Raw genomic sequence first — 27,777 nt, forward strand, 5'->3', positions numbered from 1 at the left:
CATAGATTAATGGTTTATTGGCACTTTGTATTACAGAAAAAGACAAAAAGGCATTTTAATGCTAAGCACAACACCACTACTAATAATAGCATATAAGTCATTTAAACAGTAATAATTAAATATCTTTACTATAAATACATATAAATATTATACTATAGATAAAACAACAATTTTTACATTAGAAATAGCAATACTTTCATAACAGACAATTAAACAACACATTTTCATCAGCATGTTTGCATTTTCAGTAAAACTATTTCAAGAACAATCTTTTTATTTAAATTATCAATGAACTGCAGCCTTAAGTTATGTAAGTTAAGTTTAACGTGGGACTCATGGTCCTTTGTTAGTCCACACTGGGACAATTTCAGTCTCTCACCTGCACTATGCTGGCAATCTAGGAGATATTTAATGCATTTGTCACTCTTTGCACAGCTACTGGTACAGGTGTAGTCAGAGTTCCCAAGTTGAGAACAAATGCCTCCAAAAAGCAAAATGTCTTTTTTAGTTCACTTGGATAGGCAACATTGTAAACATGGTACAGGGAGAAGACAATACCCATCGCCAATGAAATGTCCATTTCCCCACTGTCCAGAATCATTTTTTGTCCATCCATCTGGACATTGACCTCAGTTGAATCACTCAAGGGCTTGCCGTCACTGCTGCTGAGTACGATTGTAGGTATCGGGCTGTGTGGATCCTGAAACAGAAATTAAATTCTTGAAATGAGGAGTATAGTTTAAATAAGTATAAACAACAGCTGTCCCAATGAAAGTATAAAACTCCTGTAAAATACTGGATTTGTTCAAGGACCCCCCCCCCCCCCTCCTCTCACCATACCAAAAAATATATAAATTTACCTTATTTATGACGAAGAGATGAGAGGCATTTTCTTTGAAAATAGATGGCAGGAGAAGAACAGCTGTGTTTACCATCTGACCTGAAAAATAAAGAGAAATATGTAAATATTTTCTGGCCAATTTTGTTAATACAAAGCAGTAAAGGCCATATGAGTGCCTTTATCAGGCGTTGAATGTCTTGCAGAACATAAGCATTAGTGCAGTAAATGTATACCTAATTAACTTTTCAGTATAATTCAGTGTAAATGTTAAGCATTTATACAAAACCCCCAAAATGTTGTTCAGTTCTGTAAGTTGCTAGCTTTAAATAATTTGAGTCCTAAAGAACTTGCAGAGCAAGTCTAGCTGCCACTGAACATTTTTTGAGATAAACATTGTGTGAATGACTGAAAATCTTCATAGAGATACATATAGCATCGAGGGTATATCAGTTAAATCTTAAAGTACATCATTGCAGAGACGAGACAGGAGAAATGTCAGTCTGTGGATATTGTAAAGCAGCGGTCCCCAACCTTTTTTGCGCCACAGACTGGTTTATGCCCGACAATATTTTCATGGACCGGCCTTTAAGGTGTCGCGGATAAATACAACAAAATAAAACTAGTACCGGTGCCGAAAAAGAGAAAATTCATTCATAACACACGTGAAAAGACCCAGGAAAACCGAGTAAACGATAAAAATGATAACAAAATAACGCTGAAAACCGATAAAAACCCTGAAAAACGATACATTTCACACCTGAGCCTCAACTCTCGCGGCCCGGTACCAAACGACTCATGGACCGGTACCAGTCCGAGGCGCGGTGGTTGGGGACCGCTGTTGTAAGGGACACTGTGTTTACTAATGTGCTGTATGTGAAACCTTAAAAAGTGGTATCTGAGATAGGAGTTAAAAATGTTTTTGCTCATTATTGCCAAGTGCCCTCACCTTTTCTTTCAGTGTCTGTCTGGCTCTCATCAACAGATTTTAAGCAGAGGCTTTTAAGGTTGCTGTTTGGGGCTATTGACACAAGCTTCGCTGCCAACTTACTGAATCCTCGGATTACTTTTTTGTCCACATCAGTTTTAAGTAACATGGAAGCCTCTTCAAGAAGCTAAAATAAAGGATAAACATATACATATTAGCTTTGTACCATAATATATACCATTATATAGCAAACCAGAACAATCATTATTTCACGCATCAATTATCATTAGAGAAGACGGTGAGACGGTAAGTGACGGAAGTGACGAGTAGGTAAGCGACCCATGTTGTAGGTGACGTCAGACGCCGGAGATTTGGCGGAATAAAAAAAAAAAAAAGCAAATGGTAGCATAGAGTTTAACAAAGGTTTTTCAAGCTTCAGTATTACCAAATATACTAATCAATTGTCATATAACTAACAACATCTGTTCTATCATCTCTAACACCCTGGAGGACAACGGGGAGAGTTTAGACGCTCTCCAAGATTACATCGACCGCTGTTTTCAAGATTTAGTAATGAATAAGGCCCAGAGTGCATCCTCCCCGGCCAAAATTGAGACGCCGTCATCGAAGAGATGTCGCCCGGCAGACTCCCCCGGTACAACATCGCCTGCCGGCAAAGACATCGCAGACATCCTGGAGTCAATCGACAAGCGATTGTCCTATTTACAGATCTCTTCTTTAACTCTTAGGAGTTGATCAAACACATGATATAAAGGTTTGGAGCACTTTAGATTGGCTAAATACACTATAAAAGGTAGATAAAGTATTAATGGCATTATGTCCTACAAGCATACTCGTCATGATCTTTCCGTCTATATGTTAATACCTCTACCTTTTAATAATAATGTATACTTTATTGATCCCCACAGGGAAATTTCTCTCTTTGCATTTAACCCATTCACTCAGTGAAGCAGTGGGCAGCCACTAATCAGGCGCCTGGGGAGCAGTGTGTAGGGACGGTACCTTGCTCAAGGGTACCTAAGGGTAGCCGTTCAGTTGATTCAAACCCCCGATCTTCTGATCATGGGATAACCACACTACCTACTGAGCTATCCCTGCCCTATTTTCAAATTTAATTTTTTAAATACAAAAACTACACTATTCTGATACAAAGGCAAACAGAGCTAATATAATGCTGAATTTCACACCATTCACTTGAGAATCCACAGAGAAATGAAACAATTAATTTAAAAGAGCAATTGATATTTTATTTATTGTTTGACCATACTGCATGAGATCTGCCTCAAAAATCACAATACTAATACTTGTATTGTAGTGGCCACAAGGGAACAGATAACCTCTGAATATGTAACAATGAAAATGTTAGCATGTTACACTCGTTAGCCAATAATTGGGCAATTCAAAGACAATTTGTTGGACAATTGTATCAATGTTTGCTTTTCAGGAATACTTACATATCAATTCAATTCAATTCAATTCAATTTTATTTATATAGCGCCAAATCACAACAAAAGTCGCCTCAAGGCGCTTCATAGATACAGAGAAAAACCCAACAATCATATGACCCCCTATGAGCAAGCACTTTGGCGACAGTGGGAAGGAAAAACTCCCTTTTAACAGGAAGAAACCTCCGGCAGAACCAGGCTCAGGGAGGGGCGGCCATCTGCTGCGACCGGTTGGGGTGAGAGAAGGAAGACAGGATAAAGACATGCTGTGGAAGAGAGACAGAGGTTAATAACAGATATGATTGGTTTAAAATGGAGCACTGTAACAAAAAATAATTTCCCCCAGGGATCAATAAAGTATTCTGATTCTGATTCTGATTCTGATTCAATGCAGAGAGGTCTATTAATACATAGTGAGTGAGAAAGGTGACTGGAAAGGAAAAACTCAATGCATCATGGGAATCCCCCGGCAGCCTACATCTATTGCAGCATAACAAAGGGAGGATTCAGGGTCACCTGGTCCAGCCCTAACTATATGCTTTAGAAAAAAGGAAAGTTTTAAGCCTAATCTTAAAAGTAGAGATAGTGTCTGTCTCCCGAATCCAAACTGGAAGCTGGTTCCACAGAAGAGGGGCCTGAAAACTGAAGGCTCTCCCTCCCATTCTACTTTTAAATACTCTAGGAACAACAAGTAGGCCTGCAGAGCGAGAGCGGAGCGCTCTAATAGGGTGATATGGTACTACAAGGTCATTAAGATAAGATGGGGCCTGATTATTTAAGACCTTGTATGTGAGGAGCAGGATTTTGAATTCAATTCTGGATTTAACAGGAAGCCAATGAAGGGAAGCCAAAACAGGAGAAATATGCTCTCTCTTTCTAGTCCCTGTCAGGACTCTTGCTGCAGCATTTTGGATTAGCTGAAGGCTTTTCAGTGAGTTTTTTGGACATCCTGATAATAATGAATTACAGTAGTCCAGCCTGGAAGTAATAAATGCATGAACTAGTTTTTCAGCGTCACTCTGAGACAGGATATTTCTAATTTTAGAGATGTTGCGCAAATGGAAGAAAGCAGTCTTACATATTTGTTTAATATGTGCGTTGAAGGACATGTCCTGGTCAAAAATGACTCCAAGGTTCCTCACCGCGTTACTGGAGGCCAAGGTAATGCCATCCAGAGTAAGAATCTGATTAGATACCATATTTCTAAGATTTTCAGGGCCGAGTACAATAACCTCAGTTTTATCTGAATTAAGAAGCAGAAAGTTAGCGGCCATCCAGGTCTTTATGTCTTTAAGACATTCCTGCAGTTTAACTAATTGGTGTGTGTTATCTGGCTTCATGGACAGATAGAGCTGGGTGTCATCTGCATAGCAGTGAAAATGTATGCTATGTCTTCTAATGATACTGCCTAAGGGAAGCATGTATAATGTAAACAGAATTGGTCCTAGCACTGAACCCTGTGGAACTCCATAATTAACCTCAGTGTGTGAAGAGGACTCTCCATTTACATGCACAAACTGGAGTCTATTAGATAGATATGATACAAACCACTGCAGCGCAGTACTTGTAATACCTACAGCATGTTCTAATCGCTCTAATAGGATATTATGATCAACAGTATCGAACGCTGCACTGAGGTCTAGCAGGACAAGCACAGAGATGAGTCCACTGTCAGAGGCCATAAGAAGATCATTTGTAACCTTCACTAAAGCTGTTTCTGTGCTGTGCTGAGCTCTGAAACCTGACTGAAACTCTTCAAATAAACCATTCCTCTGCAGATGATCTGTTAGCTGTTTGACAACTACTCTTTCAAGGATTTTTGATATGAAAGGAAGGTTGGAGATTGGCCTATAATTAGCTAAGACTGCTGGGTCTAGAGATGGCTTTTTGAGTAAAGGTTTAACTACAGCCAGCTTGAAGGCCTGTGGTACATAGCCGATTATTAGAGATAGGTTGATCATATTTAAGATCGAAGAATTAATTAATGGCAGGACTTCTTTGAGCAGTTTTGTAGGAATGGGGTCTAAAAGACACGTTGATGGTTTGGAGGAAGTAATTATTGAAGTTAACTCAGAAAGATCAATTGGAGAAAAAGAGTCTAACTTAATATCAATGGTACTAAGAGTAGCTGTAGATAATATTACATCTGTGGGATGATTATTGGTAATTTTTTCTCTAATGATAAAAATTTTATTTGTGAAGAAGTTCATGAAGTCATTACTAGTTAACGTTAAAGGGATGGTTGGCTCAAAAGAGCTCTGACTTTTTGTCAGCCTGGCTACAGTGCTGAAGAGAAACCTAGGGTTGTTCTTATTTTCTTCAATCAGTGATGAATAGTAAGATGTTCTGGCTTTGCGGAGGGCTTTCTTATAAAGCAGCAAACTATTTCTCCAGGCTAAATGATGATCCTCTAGATTTGTGACACGCCATTTCCTCTCCAGATTACGAGTCATCTGCTTTAGGGTACGTGTTTCAGAATTATACCACGGAGTCAGGTACTTCTGATTTGAGGCCTTAGTTTTCACAGGAGCTACAGTATCCAGAGTCGTACATAGTGAGGAGGTGAAATTATTAACAAGATAATCGACCTCTGTTGGGGTAGCGTTCAGATAGCTGCTTTGCTCTGTGTTGGTACAGGGCATTGGAGATGATAACAGTGGGTGGATTATATTCTTAAACTTAGTTACAGTGCTTTCAGAAAGACATCTACTTTGATAAAGTCTACTCTTCACCGCTGTGTAATCAATTATTGTAAAAGTAAATGTTATCAGGAAATGATCAGACAGGAGAGGGTTTTCAGGAAACACTGTTAAATGTTCAGGTTCGATGCCATATGTTAAAACAAGATCTAGAGTGTGATTAAAGTGGTGGGTGGGTTCTTTTACATTTTGAGAGAAACCAATTGAGTCTAATAACAGATTAAATGCCATGTTGAGGCTGTCATTTTTAGCATCTACATGGATGTTAAAATCACCCACAATAATTATTTTATCTGAGCTCAGAACTAAATCAGATAAAAAGTCTGAGAAATCAGACAGAAACTCTGTGTAAGGCCCAGGTGGACGATAGATGATAACAAGTAAGACTGGTTTCTGAGTTTCACAGCTGGGGTGGACAATGTTAAGCATCAGGCTTTCAAATGAATTAAAAGTCTGTCTTGGTCTTTCATTAATTAATAGGCTGGTGTGAAAAATTGCTGCCACACCGCCCCCTCGGCCTGTGCTTCGAGATTTCTGGTAGTTAGAATGGCTCGGGGGTGTTGATTCATTTAAACTGAGGCTACGTTCACACTGCAGGCGAAAGCGCATCAAATCCGATTTTTTTGACCCTATGCGACCCATATCCGATCATGCTATGACAGTGTGAACGGCGCAAATCCGATATTTTCAAATCCGATCTGGGTCACTTTCGTATGTGGTACTGAATCCGATACATATCCGATGTTTTAGAAAGCGACTGCTGTTTGAACGGTCAAGTCGCATTAAATCCGCCTTTTACGTCACCGACACAAGACTGAAGCCAATTATCAGCGCCAGAGAAGCGCCCGAGAAGACATCGCGAACGCTTCCTGGCCATCCAGTGTAGATGTTAGTGAAACTGTTGGGAAGACAATGTGAACATTTTATTTGTACTGTATAATCTGCAGATTCTGACAGAAATCTGCAGCTATCATTTGAAGCACCGCTCCTCTCTTAAACAGCAATAAGGATCATTATTAGGTTATTTACATTATTATGTAAATAACAAAATAACTTAAAGCAAAAATTGGGAAACGAAGTCCGAAGTCTGCATATTAAGGGCCATCAGTCAAACAATACTGTTGCTCTGGGTCTAAACAGAGCTCGTTGTGTGTGACAGCTTCTTTTGCGCATGCGGGCCGCTTTGAGCGTTCACACTAGAGCGCGTTTGCTGTCGCATTTTATTTGTAGTGTGAACGAGCAGACAAAAAAATCGGATTTGATCAAAAAATCGGAATTGAGCATTAAGACCTGCAGTGTGAACGTAGCCTAACATAATCATCCTGCTGCAACCAGGTTTCTGTAAGGCAGAGTAAATCAATTTGTTGATCAATTATTAAGTCATGTACTAACAGAGACTTGGAGGAGAGAGACCTAATATTTAATAATCCACATTTCACTGTTTTACTCTTTGGTTCAGATGTGGATACTGTATTGTTCTTTCTTTGTGATTGTTTATGTTTAAGTTGTTTGTTGCTGGTTTTTAGTTTGTTTTTTGTCTTTTTGGAAGCTGACACAGTCTCTATGGAGATGGGTTTTTGGGGGGGTAGCAGGAGGAGAGAAGCTGCAGAGAAGCGTGTAAGACTGCAACTCTGCTTCCTGGTCCCAACTCTGGATAGTCATATTTTGGGGGGTTTAATAAATTTGTCCATATTTCTAGAAATGAGAGCTGCTCCATCCAAAGTGGGATGGATGCCGTCTCTCCTAACAAGACCAGGTTTCCTCCAGAAGGTTTGCCAATTATCTATGAAGCCCACATCGTTTCTGGGACACCACTCAGACAGCCAGCAATTTAAGGAGAACATGCGGCTAAACATGTCACTCCTGGTCTGATTGGGGAGGGGACCAGAGAAAACTACAGAGTCCGACATTGTTTTGGCAAAGTTGCACACCGATTCAATATTGATTTTAGTGACCTCCGATTGGCGTAACCGGGTGTCATTACTGCCGACGTGAATTATGATTTTACTGAATTTACGTTTACCCTTAGCCAGCAGTTTTAAATTTCCTTCAATGTCGCCTGCTCTGGCCCCTGGAAGACAATTGACTATGGTTGCTGGTGTCTCTAGCTTCACATGTCTGAGAACAGAATCGCCAATTACCAGAGTTTGACCCCCGGCGGGTGTGTCGCCGAGTGGGGAAAAACGGTTAGACACATGAACGGGTTGGTGGTGTACCTGGGGCTTCTGTTTAGGACTATGCTTCCTCCTCACCGTGACCCAGCCGCCCTGATTCCCCAGCTGCTTGGGACCTGCCGGGGAACAGCTAGCGGGGCCTACGCTATTTTCGGCTGCACCAGCTACAGGGGCCTGGCTAGCTGCGGGTGAATGAAGGGTGCGAAGCCGAGTCTCCAATTCAGTAATCCTGGCCTCCAGCGCTGCAAATATGCTACATTTGTTACAGATATCATTACTGCTAAAGGAGGCCGAGGAGTAACTAAACATCTGACACAATGAGCAAGAAAGTGCAGGAGGGACAGGTGAAGTAGCCATGGTGCTAATGAGTCGGCTACGAGCTAAGCTAGGCTAGCGAGACAGTACAGAGACAGTGAGTGAATACTTTGGCTATAAATTAGGTAGTGAGTACACAGAAAGTGTGCTTCGGAGGAAGCACGTGAAGATTATACTATGAAAGAAGAATGTATTTAAAAGTTGTTAATTAAATCGCTAAGCAAATAAGCTACTCAGAAACACCACTGTGTTTGAGCAGGAACAGGAAGTGATACTCTACCACAGAGCGAGCGAACACCAAGTGATAGCGCCACCAAGAGTCAGCCGATCCAGAGCCATAACTCTCCTTCAATAATGGAAAACTCAGAAGGACAGTCCTCAGACGCTCTACATACTGCACATGAGAGGGATACCTGCAAATTTTGAATGATGAACTTAAATTCTGATGTACATACTGTATTTTAAATTAATCAAATCTTAATTATATATAGACTTACATTGTCTCATTACTCAAGTGGTCAAACAGTGCTTGAATAAGCATGTTTTTGAGTCTGTTCTTGGTGGGTGACTTTAGTGCTGCATCTTTATTGGTCAACGCAGTGATCACAGCTGGAGGAAACTGCACTTTGCAGTTAAACATAAGTTGGAGTGCTGACACAGTATGCTTTTCTTTGTGTTGCCTTCCACTGCAAGAAGAAGTAAGAAGTATGTTTAGAGTTTGTTACAAGACATGCGTGTCCTTGTGTCCTGCATCTGGAATATCCGCATATTTAAAACGTACAATAACAGCTGCTGAACTACAGAAACAGAATCATAACAGAGAGTAAGAGTGGCTGTGACATTTCAATTTGAAAGTAAATGAGTGTGTGATGCACATCAACGCTGGAGAAACAGAACAGGGCTTGCGTCAACCCCTTGCCCCCCACCCTCCAACACCATAAACCTAGGGGAGGGGAAACACTGGATTGTATGAATGTACAATTCAGTGAATCAACCAGTCAACTTAAGACTCACTCTTTCAGCTTCTCTACAGCAGACAAAAATTTCACTTGGTCTTTCACTTTTGGAAAAAGACGCTCACTCATTCTTTCAGTCATCTGCAGAAGTGTCGATCCATCGATTTCATTGTCTGTGGCACAGAAAAACAATAAGACACGATCAAAACAGAAATGAGCATGTCGAAGATAAAGAATAAAAATATAATAAAACATTACTAAAAAAAACAGCTATGAGTTCATTAGTGACTATAGATGATGACAGACCTGTGGAATAGCCAAAAAGTGGTTAAAATCATTTTAACAGTGGTTGACAACTAACTAAAAAGTCATGGTTTAGGATGTATCTTATCTGACTTTGGTATGGACTGCCTTAAAAGGTCGGTGGATCAGTGTAATGAAGTCTTGACCATCACATCTGTATGCGTCCAAAGCATGAAAGTCTACCTCATCCCCAGGCTTGAATATCAACAGATCATCAGTCTCTCTGATGTGGTATGATTGAAGGTGTCTTATAAACTCCAGTGTTGTGAAAAGTCTTCCAACAAGAAACCAGTTGGCCCTGATATACACAATCAGGACTATTTTCACAAACAGTGGAATTTGCTCTGCATGCACAAGTTCCAAAATGAAGAAATCTCCAACTGCATATTTTACAGAGTTTAAAATGATGCATTTACTTGTCCAGAGTTTCTCATCCACAGTAACGGCTGTCTCCAAGTTTTGCAAACAAATCTGCAAGTTCACTGGAAGTTCTTGAAGTGATAAGTTATTAACGGCTGCTTGTGTATGATCGCTCCTGATGATCCGTTCAGGCTGCTACTCCCAGCATTGACGAAGCTGATTCCTCTTTGCCAAAGTCTGACAAATATTAATATAGTTATTGGTGATTCTTGCTACTGTCTTGAAATATTGATGTCTGGCTTCAAACCTCATGCACCAATGAGAGCGGAGTGACCCATAATCAAGGATGAGCCGAGGATAATGTAGCAGAAAATGCAGCTTGGGTGTAAACACACCAGGAAACAGATTCTTGAAATCTGTCAAAAAGTAAGTGATCAGTTCATGTAGATTACTAATCCAGTCAGTGCTGATGGTTGGACCAAGAATAATCTCTCCTATTTCTCGAACCAAAAGATAAAGCTGCCAAAACTTGTTACCCTTTTCAATCCTGGAGCCTATGAGGAAAGGCAGAGTCCTAAATAATGTCCATTTCTCAACAGCAGTTCCAGAGATATTTCCATCCAGTGCTACCTTCTCAGATATTAGAGCAGGTTTGGAAGTGCAGTCATTCTGTCCAAAACTAAAAGTCCTTATGCTGTCATTCACCTCTTGGATAGTAACGGTTTTGTCCTTGTGCAAGGCTTTTAAAACAGACTTCAAAACAAGAGGAATGACCCCCTCAAGAAAATCATGCATTACATCAGGTGGGAATGCATTTGTGGTATCAAAATATGACAGCTTGTTGAAGGCACATGGGCCAGTTACACCATACACTGACCTACAGTGGGGGTCATCTTCAACACATTGCAGATGGTATGCATGAACAGTCTTTGTTCTAAGAACACAATCTCCCTCACTAATGATCCTAGACAGGTCCTTGTAATGACACATACAAAACCTGCATATTCTACCATTACTGAATGAGCAGCTAAAACCTGCAAGTGTGTGAGAGGTTAGATTGTCTGCAGATATTGTGGCCAGACCACCTTTGATGCAGTACTGTCTGTCTTCAAATTTTAATCGTAATCCACGTTCTTGCAAAACCTGTAGGTCACAAATTAATGGTTCTAATATTTTCTCAAATCCATATGTTTTCACCAATCTATGTTTGACAAGTATCAACAGATGAATATGTCTTAAAACAGATCTGTCGTTTGGTGGAATATTTCCCAAAGTAAAATAAAATGCAGACACTTTATGTAGACGTTTCTTTGATCCTAATGGATTAGCAACTTCAAATTCATCACTGTACAACTGAATTCTCAAATGTGGGTTGTCTGTGTTAAAAAAAATCACTTTCTTTGTAAATTTTCCCATCACTAAAATCTGTTAAGGTTTCAGGAGCACGGGACTCTGGCCTAAAAAATTGTCTTAAAATGTTAGGATCATTACATATTAATTCTAAGACTTTTAGAAGTGGAATATACTGAAAAGTGTCCTGTTTCCCAGTAAAAGGATCTATCCCCAGGATACATTCAACAGGTTCAATCAAGTTTAATTTCTCAACACAGTATCTGTCTAGTTGATATGTGTTGCTGACTGCAGTGAAGCAATGTTCTACCAAACTATTGTCATCAATATAATGAAAACTTGATATATCAAAATTAAGAGTCTGCAAACATTTAGAAAATATCTCCCTATAGTTTTCAATAAAATACTTGAAAATTGACTCTACTTCACTAATAACAAATGTTTGAACTTTTCTATTTACAATACTTTTCTCTTGGAGATTCAAGGAAAACAATGCCAGTTGTTTTCTCACAGTCTCCGTAAAGTTCTCTACAAGTTCACTCAGAGTTCGTTCAGATGATTGGGGAAATTCAACAGTTTCCTGGATGACAGGGTCACAGTCTGGGGCAGACTCTAATCCTTGTTTCTGATATTTATGTTTCTTCCTTATGTGATTTTTCAAAGATTTCACAGACAAAAACTTTCTGGGACAGTCTTCTAGTCCGCAGACAATGAAGAATCCACATTCACTTTCATGGTATATCTGTTGATGTTTCAGCAGTTTTTCATATGTTGGTTTTCTTGTGGAGCACCGTGGACACTGATATAGCACATCCATAGAAATGCTCACCTACAAAGACCTGTTGATAATCTGCCAATTCATTTTCCCCAAGCCAAAGAGATACTTCTCCAACAGTCCACTGCTGAGCCATGATCTATTAAAACAAAACAAAATGCCATTACATTGTTTTATTCTGTGACATCAAAAACTTATTTATTTATTTTTTGTTCATTCATTTTCCAAGCCGCTTTATCATCATAAGGATCGGAGGAGTGCTGGAGCCTATCCCAGCTGTTTTTTTTAGGCGGGGTAGACCCTGGACAGGTTGCCAGTCCATGGCAGGGTCGTCATTCAGATATGTATGTTTGGATTGTGGGTGGAAACCCACACAGAAACAGGGAGAACATGCAAACTCCACACAAAAAGGCACCATGTTGACCCCGGGAATTGAACAGAGTCTTTCTAGCTGTGAGGCAGCAGCGCTAACCACTGTACCACCGTTTATTCTAACTTTTAAGCCTTCTTCAGATAAATATTGAATATTTTATGCTTTGGATTATCTGGTCTTGTTAGTATAATGACCTCTTTTTTTGCCTAATATATGATGTTCAATAAATGAAATGTACATAATTTTTTTTTAACTATAATAAAAACGGACATTATCTTGGTAACATCAAATGACTGGAGCATAATTTGTCATATATATATATGTATATATATATACACATTTATATTAGGGGTGCAACGATATTCGTATCGATATTGAACCGTTCCATACAGTGCTTTCGGTTCGGTACGCATATGTATCGAACAATACAACATTTGTAATTTATTTGATCAACTTTCCTTCTGACGATGCTGTCTGTGTTGAGCGCTCAGTGAATCGGCGTTCGACTACTCCGCCTAGGCTGCACTGTCGAGCGCAGATCCACTGAGCGCTCAACACAGACAGCATCATCAGAAGGAAGAGCGCTGGGAAAGCTAGCGAGACAGAAGTTAAGCTCTCCTTGTAACATGGACCTCCCCCACCTTCATTCAGATGTGGTGTTTGGAATTATTTTGGTTTTCATGTGACGTATGACCCTGAAGGTAAGCGAGTCATGGACTAAAGTAAAACAGTATGTTGGATGTGCCATGCAATGCTCAATTACATGGGTGGGAACTAGTGTGTTAGCGCAGTTAGCTCGTTAACGTGTTGGCCGTCTAGCCCCATGCACGGGGCGATCGGCGGTAGCTCGTTAATGGAGATTTGCCGTGTTGTGGCATTAAGGTCATTTCAACGAGATTAACCTGAAAGCACTAGTGGGAACACAACGAATATGACTGCACATTTACGCCGACATCATCCTAGTGCAAAGACAAAAACAACAAGCATGCTACTAACTTTAGCCGAGTCATTTAGACAGCTGTTAGCACATGATTCTCCTTATGCTGCTGAGAATATAGCCCAGAAGAAGCGGATAGTATAGCTTTTATTTTGGAAAGAGACATTTCTCTGTAATAAACTCTCTTCCCCAAAGATGAGTGATTCCTCAATCAGATACAGGGCTCGCAATATCGCTAGCCCGACGTCCTGGGGCTAGCGATTTTTTTCAGATGGGCTACCCTGCCCGTCGGGCTATTGTAGGAAGGAAAAATATATGTCAATGCTTTTGCATTCTTTCAGAAATGTAGCTGGGTAATTATGTCATTGGCATCGGTGAGCCACTGTCAATATGTGACATATTGAAATCGCGTTTGAATTTGCGCTTGTTTTTTTGCTTTCACTTTATAATCGTGCAACTGTGTATAGAGAGCGACAGCACTGATCTGTGAGTGATGATAATTTGTGCACCAATTCCTCTGACATCGTCTTATTAATCGTTAGCTTACTATCCAAACATGACAAGTGAAACCTCCCGCAGCAAGCTTAAACATGTGAGAGGTTGATCGCGCAGAGAATCGCTGAGCTTATGTGAGTGCGTGTGTAAAAGCAGCATGATATATATTTTAGTTCTGCTGAGCCAATTAAGACAGGTCAGGGTGAAGAAGTGACAGCCAAAGAAAAGCTTACCACAAAACGGAGAAGTTATGACAAATCAGACTATAAGGCAAAAAGAAAGTGCAGCTTTATGGTTTCATGGACAAAATAATTTCTGTGGCTGCAATATGACGAGCTAAATAACCAGGGCTGCACATAAGTGGTCCGCAGGTGCGCATTCGCTGTCAAAATAAAAAACGCGCACAAGGGTTAGGGTTAAATTTAAAAACTGTACTTTTGAGTTAAAATATATATATATTTAAAATATATATTTATACTTTTAATAAATGACAAATTAAAAAAAAAAAAAAAAAAAAATATATATATATATATATATATATATATATATATATATATATATATATATATACATACATATACATATATATATATATATATATATATATATATATATACATACATATACATATACATATATATATATATATATATACACATATATATACACATATACACATACATATATACCCATACCAACAAACCCGTGCATGCGCACACCCATGAAAATATTAGACAAGAACACCCTATCAAATCTCTACCTTTTCCCTGTACCCTGTAAAAACCATATCCTTAAACCGCTTTTTAAACTGCGCCATGCTTGGACATTGCTTCATATCTTTACTTAGTCTGTTCCACAGCTTCACTCCACACACAGAGATGCAAAAACTTTTTAATGTTGTACGGATACGAGGATGTTTTAAATTTAATTCCCCCCTCAAATTGTATCCCCGTTCCCTTTTAGAAAACATTTTTAGAATATTGTCAGGAAGCAGGTTATTTATTGCTTTATATATAATTTGTGCTGTGAGAAAATGAACCAGATCTGTGAATTTTAGAATTTTTGATTTTAAGAATAGTGGATTTGTATGATCTCTGTAACCAGTTTTATGGATTATCCTTATGGCCCTTTTTTGTAATATAAAGATTGATGATAGCGAACATTTGTAAGTATTGCCCCAAACCTCTGCACAGTAATTCAAATACGGTGCAATCAGGGAACAATAGAGAATGTGGAGTGATTTGTGGTCCAGAATGTGTTTTACTTTACTCAAGATTGAGACACTTCTTGAAATTTTGTTATGTATATGATTTATATGAGACTTCCAGTTTAATTTATCATCTATAATCACACCAAGAAACTTATGTTCAAGTACTCTTTCAATTTCCACACCATCTACATGAATCTGCACTTGTGCATTTCTAAGGGAATTCCCAAATAAGATAATTTTAGTTTTACTTAGATTTAGCGATAGTTTGTTCCTGTTAAACCATTTTTTAATTTTGCACATTTCTGAAGTAATTGTATCCAGCAGCTCCTTTAGATTCCCCCCAGAACAGAAAATATTTGTGTCATCTGCAAATAATACTAATTTTAATATATCAGATGCCTTACAAATATCATTTATATAAATAATAAATAATTTTGGACCCAGTACAGAGCCTTGTGGAACACCACAAGCAATGTCCAAGCATGATGAGGAATGGACACCCAGCTTCACAAATTGTTTCCGGTCACTTAAATAATTTTTCACCCATTGCAGTACAACCCCCCTAATCCCATACCGTTCCAGTTTATTAATTAATATGTCATGATTGATTGTGTCGAATGCTTTCTTGAGATCCAGAAATACTCCAGCTGCATACTGTTTCTGATCTATAGCATTCGTAATCTCCTCAATTGATTCGATTAATGCCAGAGATGTTGATCTTTTTGATCTGAATCCATATTGACTGTCAGAGAGTAATTTATATTTATCTAAGAATTTGTCTAATCGTTTATTAAACAGGTTTTCTAGGATTTTGGAGAATTGTGGTAGTAAAGAAACAGGCCTGTAATTTGTGAAGTGGCGTCTATCCCCGGTTTTATACAGCGGCACAACTTTAGCTATTTTCATTTTGTTTGGCACTTTTCCCGTCTGAAATGATAAGTTGCAAATATATGTTAGAGGTCCTACAATTCCTTCAATCACCTTCTTGACGATTTTCATGTCAATATCATTACAATCAGTGGATGTTTTATATTTACACATGTGTACAATGTCAATTATTTCTTTTTCCTCCACTGATGTGAAGAACATTGAGTTAGGGTTCCTATCAATCAGGTTTTCACTACATTCTACTGATGGCAGTGACTCAGGAATTTGTTCTGCCAGTTTTGGTCCAATATTTACAAAATAATGATTAAAGCTGTTGACCTTATCAGCAGTGTTTTCCATAATATTGCCATTATCGATAAAGTATTGTGGATAACTTTGTTGTCCAGAATTATTTTTAATGATACCGTTTAAAACATCCCATATTCCTTTCATATTATGTTTATTGTTGTTCAATATTTTACGATAATACTCCTTTCTACATACACGTATAATATTGGTCAACTTATTTTTGTATTTTTTATATTTATTTTCAGCTTCTTTTGTTCTTTGTTTTAGGTATTCCCTATAGAGTGTATTTTTCTTTTTACATGCATTTTGTAAACCCTTAGTGAGCCATGGTCTATCTGAATATTTGTGCTTTCTGTTGTATTTTATTGTTGGACAGTTTTTATCGTACAACTCCATGAATATTCTTAAAAATATTCCATATGCAATATCAATATCAGCTTCTTTGTACACCTTGTCCCGTCTGTATCTCAGTTGTTCTTCATGCTGATTTTTCTTATAATTAGTGTCATAAACTGCAAAAACTGGTAGGTGATCACTGATGTCATTAATTAATATTCCGCTCACAATGTTGTTTTCCATATTGTTAGTGAAAATATTGTCAAGTAAGGTGGCACAATGTGGTGTAATTCTGCTAGGCCTGGTTATTTTAGGATGTAAACTCAAACTGTACATAGTGTTTAGGAATTCGTCGGTCATTTTATGCTTTTTTGGATTCAACAGGTCAATATTAAAATCACCACAGATAAACATAACTTTTTGATTTGTTTTAGAGACTATTTCCTCTATGAAGTCATTAAATACTTGAATACTAGAGCCAGGTGTTCTATATATACAGCTAATTATTACATTTTTTTCTTTTTCCTTATAAATTTCAATTGTTATACATTCTAGTAAATTATCAATTACAGTTGTCATACTTTCTACCACCTTGTAGTTTAGGTTTTTATCCACATACACAGCTACTCCCCCTCCACTCTTGTTCCTTCTATTTACAAAATTCACTTCATATCCCTCCAGTCCAAAGTCCATTCCTTTCTCCGCATTGATCCATGTTTCAGAAATGGCAATAATTCCAAATGGATTTGTCAACTCATTTAGATATTCCTTTATATTGTTGAAGTTGGCATACAGACTTCTGCTATTAAAATGGATTATTGATCATTTATTTTCCGTGTTGATGGTGTGCTTAAACTGTTCATCAGTGAAGTAGCAGCAGTTACAGCTGATGTTGTAGAAGAAATTATTTTCCGGGTCTATATCCTTTTCTAAGTCTAGAACATTATGGTCTGTGTATCGAAATGTTCTCAGTTCCAGATTATCATAAAGAGAATTCCAATGAGTCATGTTGATATTGTTGCCGGATGCAGATGAAGCTCTTTTGGACTGTGCCATGTGTTGTGTTGTGTGTCACGTCACATGTGTATTCATACCTCCAGAGTAAGTTGACCTCAGTATTTGTCCAGCTCTTCCATATTTCTGATGACCAACACTTTGGCTTGTTCCGGTGTTCCATTGAGTTTAATGAATACTTTGCAGTTGGTGGTCCATGTATTTTGAATTTTTCCCTGTTTCTTCAAGTAACGTGCTTTCCTGGCAATGTCCGCATTTCTTTTTATCAGATGTTCGTTCATGAAGACATCGGATCCTTTCAGTTTCCTTCCTTGTTTTAACAGTGCTGTTTTCTGTTTTCTGTTTGCAAATCTCACAATGATGGCTGGTTTGTTACTGTCATTTTTTCGGGGTAGAGGGTGGCAAGCCTCAATGTTGTTATAATCCACTTCCACACCTTTGGACCGTAGAAAGGTAACCACTTGATGCTCCGTGGAGTTGACATCTTCCTCTCCTGGCCCTCCTACATTATCAGTGGCGACCGCCCGGGCGTATGACCGGGGTTTGATGCGAAGCCCCGTGATGATAACATCGTTCATCCGGGTGTACTGCTCCAAATCCGCCACTCTGTTCTCCAGGTACGCCAGCCGCCGATCCTTCTCGGCGTTCTGGATGCGGAGAGCCTTAACTTCCTCGACCAGGTCCAGGATGGCTTTCTGCTGCAGTTTGACAGTAGAAATCTCCTCTGTCATAAACTCCAGCGACTTCTTAATATCGTCTCCTTCCTCGGCTGACAGAACTTTTTTCGGGCCCATGCTGAGAGACGCTCTCGTAGCTTTGCCGTGACGACCGGCTAGCTACTTCCCAGAATCCTTTCTTCCCAGAATGTGTGTATATATATATATATGTATATATATATATATATATATATATAGAGAGAGAGAGCGAGAGCGAGCGAGAGATCTGATATAGATCAGTATCTGAATCTGTCTAATATCCCCCGAATGAATTGCTAATTTATAAATTCACCATATTCATAAACGGCTTAATAATAAATTCTATATTCTGTTACCACATTATTTGTGATCAGTGGGTTTGCAGGGTGGGTGTTGGGGGTCTTTAGGCTTTGGCCCCCACCCCTGCCACCAGAATATTTTTAAGCAAGTGTTTCTAACTTTAATTTGAATATTCAGTATTCCACCATCTGCCCCTCCCCCCCCCCTGCACACAAACAAAACACACAGTTTAATTCACTCCCTCATTAAAGTGAATATTATTTATGCCATTTTACACCAACAAACTCAGATAGCTAAGGATGAAGAACCTTTTGTTCTTTAAAGAACCATTTGTAATAGCTAAAGAACCATCTTCAAAATAAAAAGGTTCTTTGACGTATGATGGTTCTTTAAAGAACCATAGAGACATCAGAAGAACCATTTAAGAACCCAAATTTTTCTGAGAGTGGCTGCCAGTAAAAGTAGTCACCTGTGATCTTTAAAATGGCCCTGATGTGTGCTGCTGTTTTTAACTTTCAACAATTCTTTGCTGCCACTGTGAATATGAATGTGGTCTTTGCCTAATTAAATAAATGTTACACTGACTCACTGCTTCATCTTTTGGTACAAACTGGCATTACATGGAAGTACAGCCCAAAACCAGGTTAGCTTGAGTTTCTTTTTTCTGGACATAAAGTCATAGTAGGTGTTGTTTCAAAGCTGGTGGACAGATTTAGTTCATTTTGGAAGTTTTAAGAGCAACTGCTGTGAAAATATTTGCAGCTTTGGGAGAAAATGATTTAAGAGAAGATTTTACCTCAGCAAAAGATTAAATATGAATGAAGGATTGAAATTTAACTTAGGTAACACATAAAATGAATACAACTACTAAACACTACTGTGTCCTAAGGAAACAAAGACTATAATGTAACAGGGATAACATTTTAGAGAATTAAAATCTCTAAAAGGAAAAATAATAAACTTGATATAAACTTGATACATGCAGCTTCCTAAATGTAACATTCAGGATTATTCACTGCAGGTCCAGAAATCAGAGTACCTCATCAGATCCAAGTGTGACATCAGCTGACACTCTTTACAGGAGATTCCATCTGAACTCTGTGGAGCCTGATCTCAAGGTTCTTAAGTCTGAGCCTGAAACCAGAAGAGGATCTTTCTCTCTCTTCAGATTCATTGTGATCCAGTGTTAAGAAATATACTCTAAAACACTTCTTCAGTAAAGACTCAGAGAAGAGAAACACACAGAACTTCTTGCTAGCAAGGGCAGCTTCCAGCACTGAGGCTCGCACTGAGAAACTGCCCTGGTCTTTATTTATACTTCAGGGAGCGTTTGTTCCTTACATTGGAATGTGGAGGTGTGTGTGTGTGTGTGTGTGTGTGTGTGTGTGTGTGTGTGTGTGTGTGTGTGTGTGTGTGTGTGTGTGTGTGGTCGTCAGAGTGTGGCCCCATAAACTACTTCCCTTAACCTGCTGGTCTGGAAAATCCAACAGTTCATCTATATGTAAAAAAGCACTTAAATTAAAACTGACATAGCAACGTTAATCCTACCGTAAAACAATAAGACAAGGTACGACCGCTCTCGTGCTCCTAGGAGGTGGGGGTGAACACCCTAGAATGTTACAGACCTCCTAGGATGAGACATTCTTTCAATATGCCACCAACTATATACTTCTACACAAAAATGATTACATGCAGCATTCTACCATATGCAAACTTATATCATTGAAAGATTATACTGACTAGTAAGCACAATTTTCCTATTAACATCCAGTGATTTCAGTCCTGCATGATCAGACTGATGTTTGCACAGAGCAGATAATGAAGTGAATGTCTTTGCACATTGGTAACAGTGAAACAGTTTATTTACAGCTTGGGATCGTTTGTGTTTGGAGTATGAACTGAGATTCCTGAAGCTCTTGTCACACTGGTCACAGCTGAAGTTCACTTCCATGTGTGTACGTTCAAGTTTGTTACTATCACCTAGAGCTGGGCGATATAAGATTTTTTCATATCACGATATGTTTTTTTCATTTCAGGCGATAACGATATCTATCACGATATAAGCCAAATAACTATATTTGTAAGATTTAAATGTGCCGTTGCTCACAAGTAAAATGTGAAATAATCAGCAGCTTGTTTTTATTTAAATATTTATTTCCCATAATAAGTTCAACAGGGTAGATGTACTTAAGGAACATGAGACTTTTTCAGATAAATAAAGGCAAATATTGCAAACTACACAAAAGGCAGCCGCTAAAGCGTTTAAGTTTCAAAATAGAACAAACAAAACAGACTACTAAACTGTCAATTCCACTTAGAAACAAAATATTAATTCTAAAAATAGTTTCTTTTACAGAAGAACAGACAAAACTGACTAACTTTTGTCAATATCAAATAAACTGAGAACTAAAAGGAAATTCTCAATCTCTCCTTGTTGTATAGCTGAGCTTTTCAAACAGTTTTAACAGTTACTTTAGTATGACAAAAGCCGAATGACGAATTAGTGCTTCAAGTCAGAGACTGAGGCTACGTCCACACGTACACGGGTATTTTTGAAAACTGAGATTTTCCGTTTTCGGTTTAAAAAATAATCCCATCCACTCATAAAGGCAGAAATGAAGGAAAACGCTGCTATGAACATGTCAAAGCAGCAGGTGGAGCTAGATTCCTAACCGTGCAGAAATGTTGGCCAATCAGAAGTCTAGAAGCCTCGGTGGGAAAAAGTAAACAAAGCTGGGGCATAGAAGCAGAACCGAGTCGTATGTGTGGACGGACAGTAACTGTGTGCAAGCAATTAAACACTGCAGAGAGTAGAATTAACAGTATTGTAGAAATTCATTTCTTTTTTTTCTTCTTTTTTTTTTTTTTGGCCTGTCCCGTTTGGCTCTTTTGCCATCAGAATTGTTGTCTAAAGGCAAAGAAAGATGCCCAACGGATTTACTTTACCAAACTGACCATCCCAGCCTTGCCGTAATGGTCCATTTGATTCACCTTTTATTGTTTATTTTATTTTCACTTACTGAATACGGGACAGACTTGACTGGGGGAAAGAAGGGGAGAAAGAAAGAGGGAAAGAGAAACAGCTGAGAAGAGGGACGGGGGAGAAGGGCAAAAGACAAAAACCAACAGAACGGGCAGAGAAAAAAAATGCATATATCAATCACCTGGATCACCTGCTGAGAAAGAAAAAAAGAAAGCAAGCAGAAGAGAACAAGAGTAATAGAATAAACAACATCACAATGATATATGGGAATATGACAGTAAATACTAAATGTTAAACATTATTGTGCAGCACATAAGATCAACAGAACACAGTGTGCTTTGAGGTAGGAGCCAAAAAGGGTGTAGTTTGTGGGTGTGATCACCCGTGTGTATACCTGTGAGCATGGACGCACTTGTTTTTTGTTTTTTAAAAGGTTCCTTCATGTAATAATCTGCTAGAGGGTGTGGGGGGGCCACAGCCCCGTTCTCCAGGGCGTGAAGCAGGTGTGGAGGAGATCAAAACTCCAGACATCCAGAGGCCCCCAGAACACAAGAGACCAAGGAAGACCAACAGAGGGGCAGCTGCGCCACTGTCCCGGAAAGAGCTGAGGAGAGTCCCAGATGAGGGCTCACTCAGCAGCCGCGGAGCAGAAGCCAGGGGGAGTTGCAGTGACGCGCCCGTGAGCTCCGCCGGCAGCCAGCTGCGCCTGAGTGACCGAGCCCCAGGCCGAGAGGCCGGGGGCACCCCACCTCCGAAGTGGCCCGAGCGAGCCCCAGGCTCCAGGCCCCGATAAGCGGCCGCCAAGGAGTGAGCCGGTGTGTACCCGGACGCCCATCCCCGGACACAAAGAACCACCAACGCACCGATGTCTGAGGGGGTCCGCCACTGGCAGGGGAAGTGGTGGTAGGGGGAGATAGGCCTCCAAACCTTGGAGGGCCTGAGATGTCCCCAGAGAGGTGGCGCCTGACACCCAACCTGACATATAGACACAGACATACAGGCACACACAGATACAAACATCCATTCCCACCCTCATGCTCTCATATGCACTTACTCCACACTCAACCAACGTGGAGACAGACATAAAGAGACGTTGTACACATGATCACACTCCCCAAGCGTACTCTACAAACCGGGTCTAGGTGCCCCCGCCCCTGGATGGGGGAACTGCACCCAGACCCAGGTGGTGTTTCCCTTTTCCCTGCGGTGGGGGGAGGCAGACCGCCCCGACTCCGCAGCAGCAGGAAGGCTCCACACTCCAGACCGCAGTCGGACGGCCAACTCCTCCTCCTAGTCCTAGCCCCCCTGCTCCAGCAGGTCGCAGAGAACGGGGGTGAGAGAAGACTCCGAACCTCCCTCCACCCGCTCATTGTAATGTTGATGCATGTGTGTTCTAAGGTGCATTTAAAACCCAGGAGGGCTTGGAGCTACCTGCCAGAGAGCAGCAGGTAAGCGCATGGTCCCTCCTGCTAGCCCTCAATGTCTACGTGTATTTAAAATTGAGAGGTGGGCAACGATGCCAGGGGTGGGGTGTACACCCTGATGGTACTTTGGACTCCGTGTATCGTGCCCACCCCCAAGATCCTATATGTATGTGTAATGAGAGTGTGAGTAATGTGAATGTCTAAGTTGTGGGATAAAATTGAGGCAGAGGCAGCCAGAAGGGAACAGAGGGGGGGGGTAGCCTCCTCTGCACCCTGGTGACATACCCCTACTCCAAGGCCCTGCATGTGTGGGTGGTTGTGGTGGAGCGGGAAGAGGGAGGCAGCTGGAGATGGGGAGGGAAGGAAGGGAGGGGCAAGTGACCCCTCCCTGGGGCCAGCTCCCCCGCTGACCCCAGTAGGCACCCCCATACTCCGCGACCCGCCAGGGAAAGGGGGCCCAGGCCCATCCAGACCGGGCCCAGTGCAGCAGCGCCGCCCGGCCCCACAGAGCCCGGGACAGTCCACCCAACCCCACCACAGAGAAAACTGCACCCACCCCACCATCCACTCATCTTCCAGACTACATAAGACAATAAACACCCAGGCTGAGATCTTCCTCCACCTCTCCTGTATCTCCCCCTCCTGCAGAGAGAGCTCCTGAAGAGAGGAAAGCTCCTGCAAGATGTGACAATCTCCCCCACCAGTTGAAGAGCCCCCCAGGTGGCTCGATGCACCGGCGGCACCCTGCTCCAGGACTGGGCCCCCATGCACCCACCCGCCCACAACTCCGGCAACACACCAACCAGGACCCGGGCCCCCGAGGCCCGGCCCGGGCCCCAACCCAGAGACGGAGCGCCCCCAGAACCTCACGCCCATCCCGGACCCACCCAGGGGCAGCCAGGCTACCAGGTCAGTAACCCACGTCCGTCAGCACAGACCCTCCCCTAGCCCGCTGCACGCAGCCGCGAGGAAACAGTCACCCGAGAGCCAACAGAGCCCCTAACCGGACATGACCGCTACCCCGGGTTGAGCCCCCCAAGGAAGATGCCTCCGGGGAACCGACCGATGCCCTAAGCCTGTCCCTACCCCCACACCATCACAACAGTGAAGGCGGGACCAAACTATGACCCCCCACCCCCACTAGGTGATGGAGCTGATCAAAGGAGCCCAGAGCAATTGATCTGATGTGGTGGCAGAGGCTGTATCAAGACTAATGTAATCTAATAGATAATTTCTATATTGGTTAGAATTAAGATTATTTTTATTTTTCCAGTTCATGAGGACTGTTTTCTTGGCTATGCATAGGGCAGTGAAAACCACATGGGCGATATTCTTTTCTGAAGTGCCATTATCTAAGCTGCCCAACAAACACACTAAGGGGGAAGTTGGAATGTTACATTTCAGACACTTTGATAAGTCTTCACATATCTCGCGCCAAAACTTCTGAACTGGTGGACAGAACCAAAGAGCGTGGATATAATTGTCCGGTGAATTGGTTTGGCAGTGTGAGCAGTTGTTGGTAGACGTAAAGCCCATCTTGAACATCCGATGACCTGTATAGTGCACTCTATGTAATATTTTGTATTGAATTAATTGAAGACTGGGATTTCTAATTAGATGAAAGGTTTTTAAGCAAATCTGAGACCAGAAGTTTAGGTCTAAGTTAACTGATAAATCCGCTTCCCATTTTGCAATAGGAAGTGATATTGATTCATCTGTTTTAGAAAGCATTCTGTATATTTTGGATAGTAATTTGGGGGGTTTAAGAGTAAGAAATTGAACCACACTTGGTGGTGTTTGTAGTTCAACTTGACCCGGTTTAAATTTCTTTTTTACTATGGATTTAATTTGTTGATATTCTAAAAATCTTTTCTTGTTGATCCCATATTGTGTAACTAGTCCGTCAAATGAAATAAATTCTGTTCCTTCTAGTATATGTTCTAAATATTTGATTCCTTTATCACTCCAATCTGAAAAGTTTATCATATTATTGTTTTGTAATATGTCAGGGTTGTTCCAGATAGGTGTACGTTTGCATGGGATTAATGAAGACGCCGTCAATTTTAGAAACTCCCACCATGCTGTCAGAGAAGAGCTGATGTTGATGCTTTTAAAGCATTCATGTCGTTGGATGTTTGAGCTGATAAATGGTAGGTCTGAGATCTCTAGATTATTGCAGAGTGCTTGTTCTACATCTAGCCAAGGTTCATCTAAGAGGGTGTGTTTTAGCCATCCTGAGATAAACTGAAGACTGTTGGCTAAGAAGTAGTGCTGAAAGTTAGGCAGTTCTAGTCCTCCTTTATCCTTGGTCTTTTGTAGTGTTTTTAAGCTTATACGTGGGGGTTTATTTTTCCAAAGGAATTTGGACATACATGAATCTAGAGATCTGAACCAATCTTGTGGCGGTTTAGTTGGGATCATTGAGAATAAATAATTTATTTTTGGTAAGACCATCATTTTTATAGCGGCAACCCTTCCCATGAGTGATATGGGTAGACATTTCCATCTAGCCAGATCATCTTCTACCTTCTTTAAAAGTGGGATATGGTTTAATTTAGTTAGATCTGCAAGCTTGGGAGAAACATTTATACCTAAATATTTTATATTTCCCGATTGCAGTGGTGTAGAAGAGGAATTATGGAAGGAGCAATTAATCGGTAGGACTGTAGATTTTGACCAGTTAATTGAGTAATCTGATATTCTTGCAAAAGAGTTTATCAATTCAATCACCCCAGAGATATTGGTTTGTGAATTTTGGAGAAAGAGTAACACATCATCCGCATAAAGGCTGATTTTATGTTCCACGTTCTTGCATTTTATGCCCTTAATTACTGAATTCTGTCTAATTGCTGCTGCTAGTGGTTCAATAAAAATTGCAAATAGTGAAGGGGAGAGTGGGCATCCCTGCCTGGTGCCCCTCAAGAGACAGAAGCTGGAGGATGTCTGGTCATTTGTTCTAACACAAGCTGTTGGGGAATTATATAATATTTTTAACCAGTTTATGAAAGAGGATCCAAAACAACATTTTCAGGGATTTCTATAAAACGTTGTATTCACCACAAATAAACCCATCTAAAAAAGAAATTGATCAGTTTTTGGACAACATAACTCTTCCAAAATTATTGGACACTCAAGCAATGGCACTGGATTCAGCACTGACACCAGGTAAACTCCAGGAAGCCCTGATAAGTATGCACAATAATAAGGCTCCAGGTCCAGATGGCTTTCCTGCAGAATTCTACAAAGAATTCTGGTCGATTCTAGCACCAGTTTTCTACAGAACGTTGTTGGAAATTAAAGAAAAGGGCAGACTTCCATCAAATATGAATTCTGAAAACATTAATCTCCTGCTAAAACCAGGCAAAGACCCTGTATATCCCTCAAGCTATCGTCCAATATCCCTTATAAATGTAGACCTTAAAATAATCTGCAAAGCTCTCTCAAAGAGACTGGAGAAAATAACCCCCCTCTTAATTCATCCTGACCAAACTGGTTTCATAAAAGGTAGGCACTCATCAACAAATACACGTAGATTACTTAATTTGATAGACTACTCATACAGTAAAAACCTAGAAACTACAATATTCTCTTTAGACGCAGAAAAAGCATTTGACAGAGTTAACTGGAAATTTCTATTTGCAACTTTACACAAATTTGGTAGAAATTCATTTCACCGAAACAATAACGTGGCGCACAGTGTGACGCATGCACCAGTTTATTGTATTTCCAGACTTGCTTTCGGCACAATTTACAGTGCACGCTACTCTGTTTTTTGTCAGACTTGAAATAGCCGAAATACCTTCATACTACGGAACTTCTATGGCTCTTCCGTTCGACAATCTCTCCGGCATTGGAACCATCATCTGTTTTCTCTTCGGTAACCTTCGGTCACGCTCGGTTGATTTTTCTAGTTGGCACACTCATTTCCTCCATTACCCGCTTGGCTTGGCACTTGTGCTGTACGTAACAAGTCACGCGACGTGACGCTGCGGCTGTGATTGGTTCGGCTCTGCGCTACTTAATTTGGATTGGCTGACCTTTTTTTTTTTTTTTTTAAGAGGACAAGAGCGGCGAGGTCTATCGCGATAGTTTAATTTCTCTATCGAGTAAAAGTTATATCGCGATACATATTGTTATCGTTCTATCGCCCAGCTCTACTATGACCTGATTGTGACCAGCTTTTGTCACAGTGTCTGCACTTGTATGGTGTCTCTCCCGTGTGGATTCCCTTATGCTTTTTCATTGAACTTATTTCCAGTGGTGAAGGATGACCCACACTGGTCACAGATGTGCTTTTTGACCACACTGTGGAAGAGTTCATGTATTTTTAATGTACTTGGTGTGTGGAAGCCTCTCCCACATTCTTTGCAGTAGTTCACTTTGTCTCCAGTGTGGCTACGTTGATGTGGATTTAGGTCCCGTTGATGATTGGAAGTTTTTCCACAAAGATCACAGAGAAACTCTTTCCCACCACCACAGTGACGACAGGGTTGAGAAATGGATCCATGTGCGTCGCTCCACTTCTAAACAAAGACGTTGTAAGTCGGGGAAATCCTTCAACAATTTTATCCTGAACGTTGCCTGAAATAAAGAGCATCTCTGCCAACGTCCAATTATATTTTAATGTTTACTGTTGAATTCTCCCAATTCTTTGAATCTTTGGGCTGAAG

The 27,777-nt window shown here is 40.4% G+C and overlaps 2 protein-coding genes across 2 annotated transcripts; both read right to left on the reverse strand.

The window, feature by feature from the left end:
• LOC146673248 (uncharacterized) lies at positions 1–27,627 on the reverse strand. Its single transcript, XM_085402082.1, has 8 exons — positions 26,907–27,627; positions 12,219–12,303; positions 9,435–9,549; positions 8,918–9,106; positions 8,746–8,833; positions 1,788–1,953; positions 861–940; positions 1–700 (listed from the first exon to the last, which is right to left on the reverse strand). Exons 1-8 carry the CDS (start codon positions 26,910–26,912, stop codon positions 398–400), a joined length of 1,032 nt encoding a protein of 343 aa, XP_085258208.1. The 5' UTR covers positions 26,913–27,627; the 3' UTR covers positions 1–397.
• On the reverse strand, positions 14,663–21,727 carry LOC146673249 (uncharacterized). The gene has a single exon (XM_085401937.1). The coding sequence runs from the start codon at positions 18,497–18,499 to the stop codon at positions 17,804–17,806; it is 696 nt and encodes a 231-aa protein (XP_085258063.1). The 5' UTR covers positions 18,500–21,727; the 3' UTR covers positions 14,663–17,803.
• Positions 27,628–27,777: the final 150 nt, after the last annotated feature.

The sequence above is a fragment of the Rhamphochromis longiceps genome, linkage group LG3 (assembly GCF_057381845.1).
Source record: "Rhamphochromis longiceps isolate RC_006_pf linkage group LG3, R_longiceps_female_GT1.1, whole genome shotgun sequence".
NCBI classification, from domain to species: Eukaryota; Metazoa; Chordata; class Actinopteri; order Cichliformes; family Cichlidae; genus Rhamphochromis; species Rhamphochromis longiceps.

What these genes read in the sequence shown, in the direction of transcription:
- LOC146673248 (XM_085402082.1), bottom strand. An exon ending in TTATCAACAGGTCTTTGTAG is followed by an intron (nt 9,550 to 12,218) that starts GTGAGCATTTCT and finishes TCTGTGCCACAG; the next exon opens with ACAATGAAATCGATGGATCG. An exon ending in GACAGACACTGAAAGAAAAG is followed by an intron (nt 941 to 1,787) that starts GTGAGGGCACTT and finishes TTTATTTTTCAG; the next exon opens with GTCAGATGGTAAACACAGCT.
- LOC146673249 (XM_085401937.1), bottom strand. Translation starts at nt 18,499, where the DNA reads ATGGGCCCGAAAAAAGTTCTGTCAGCCGAGGAAGGAGACGATATTAAG.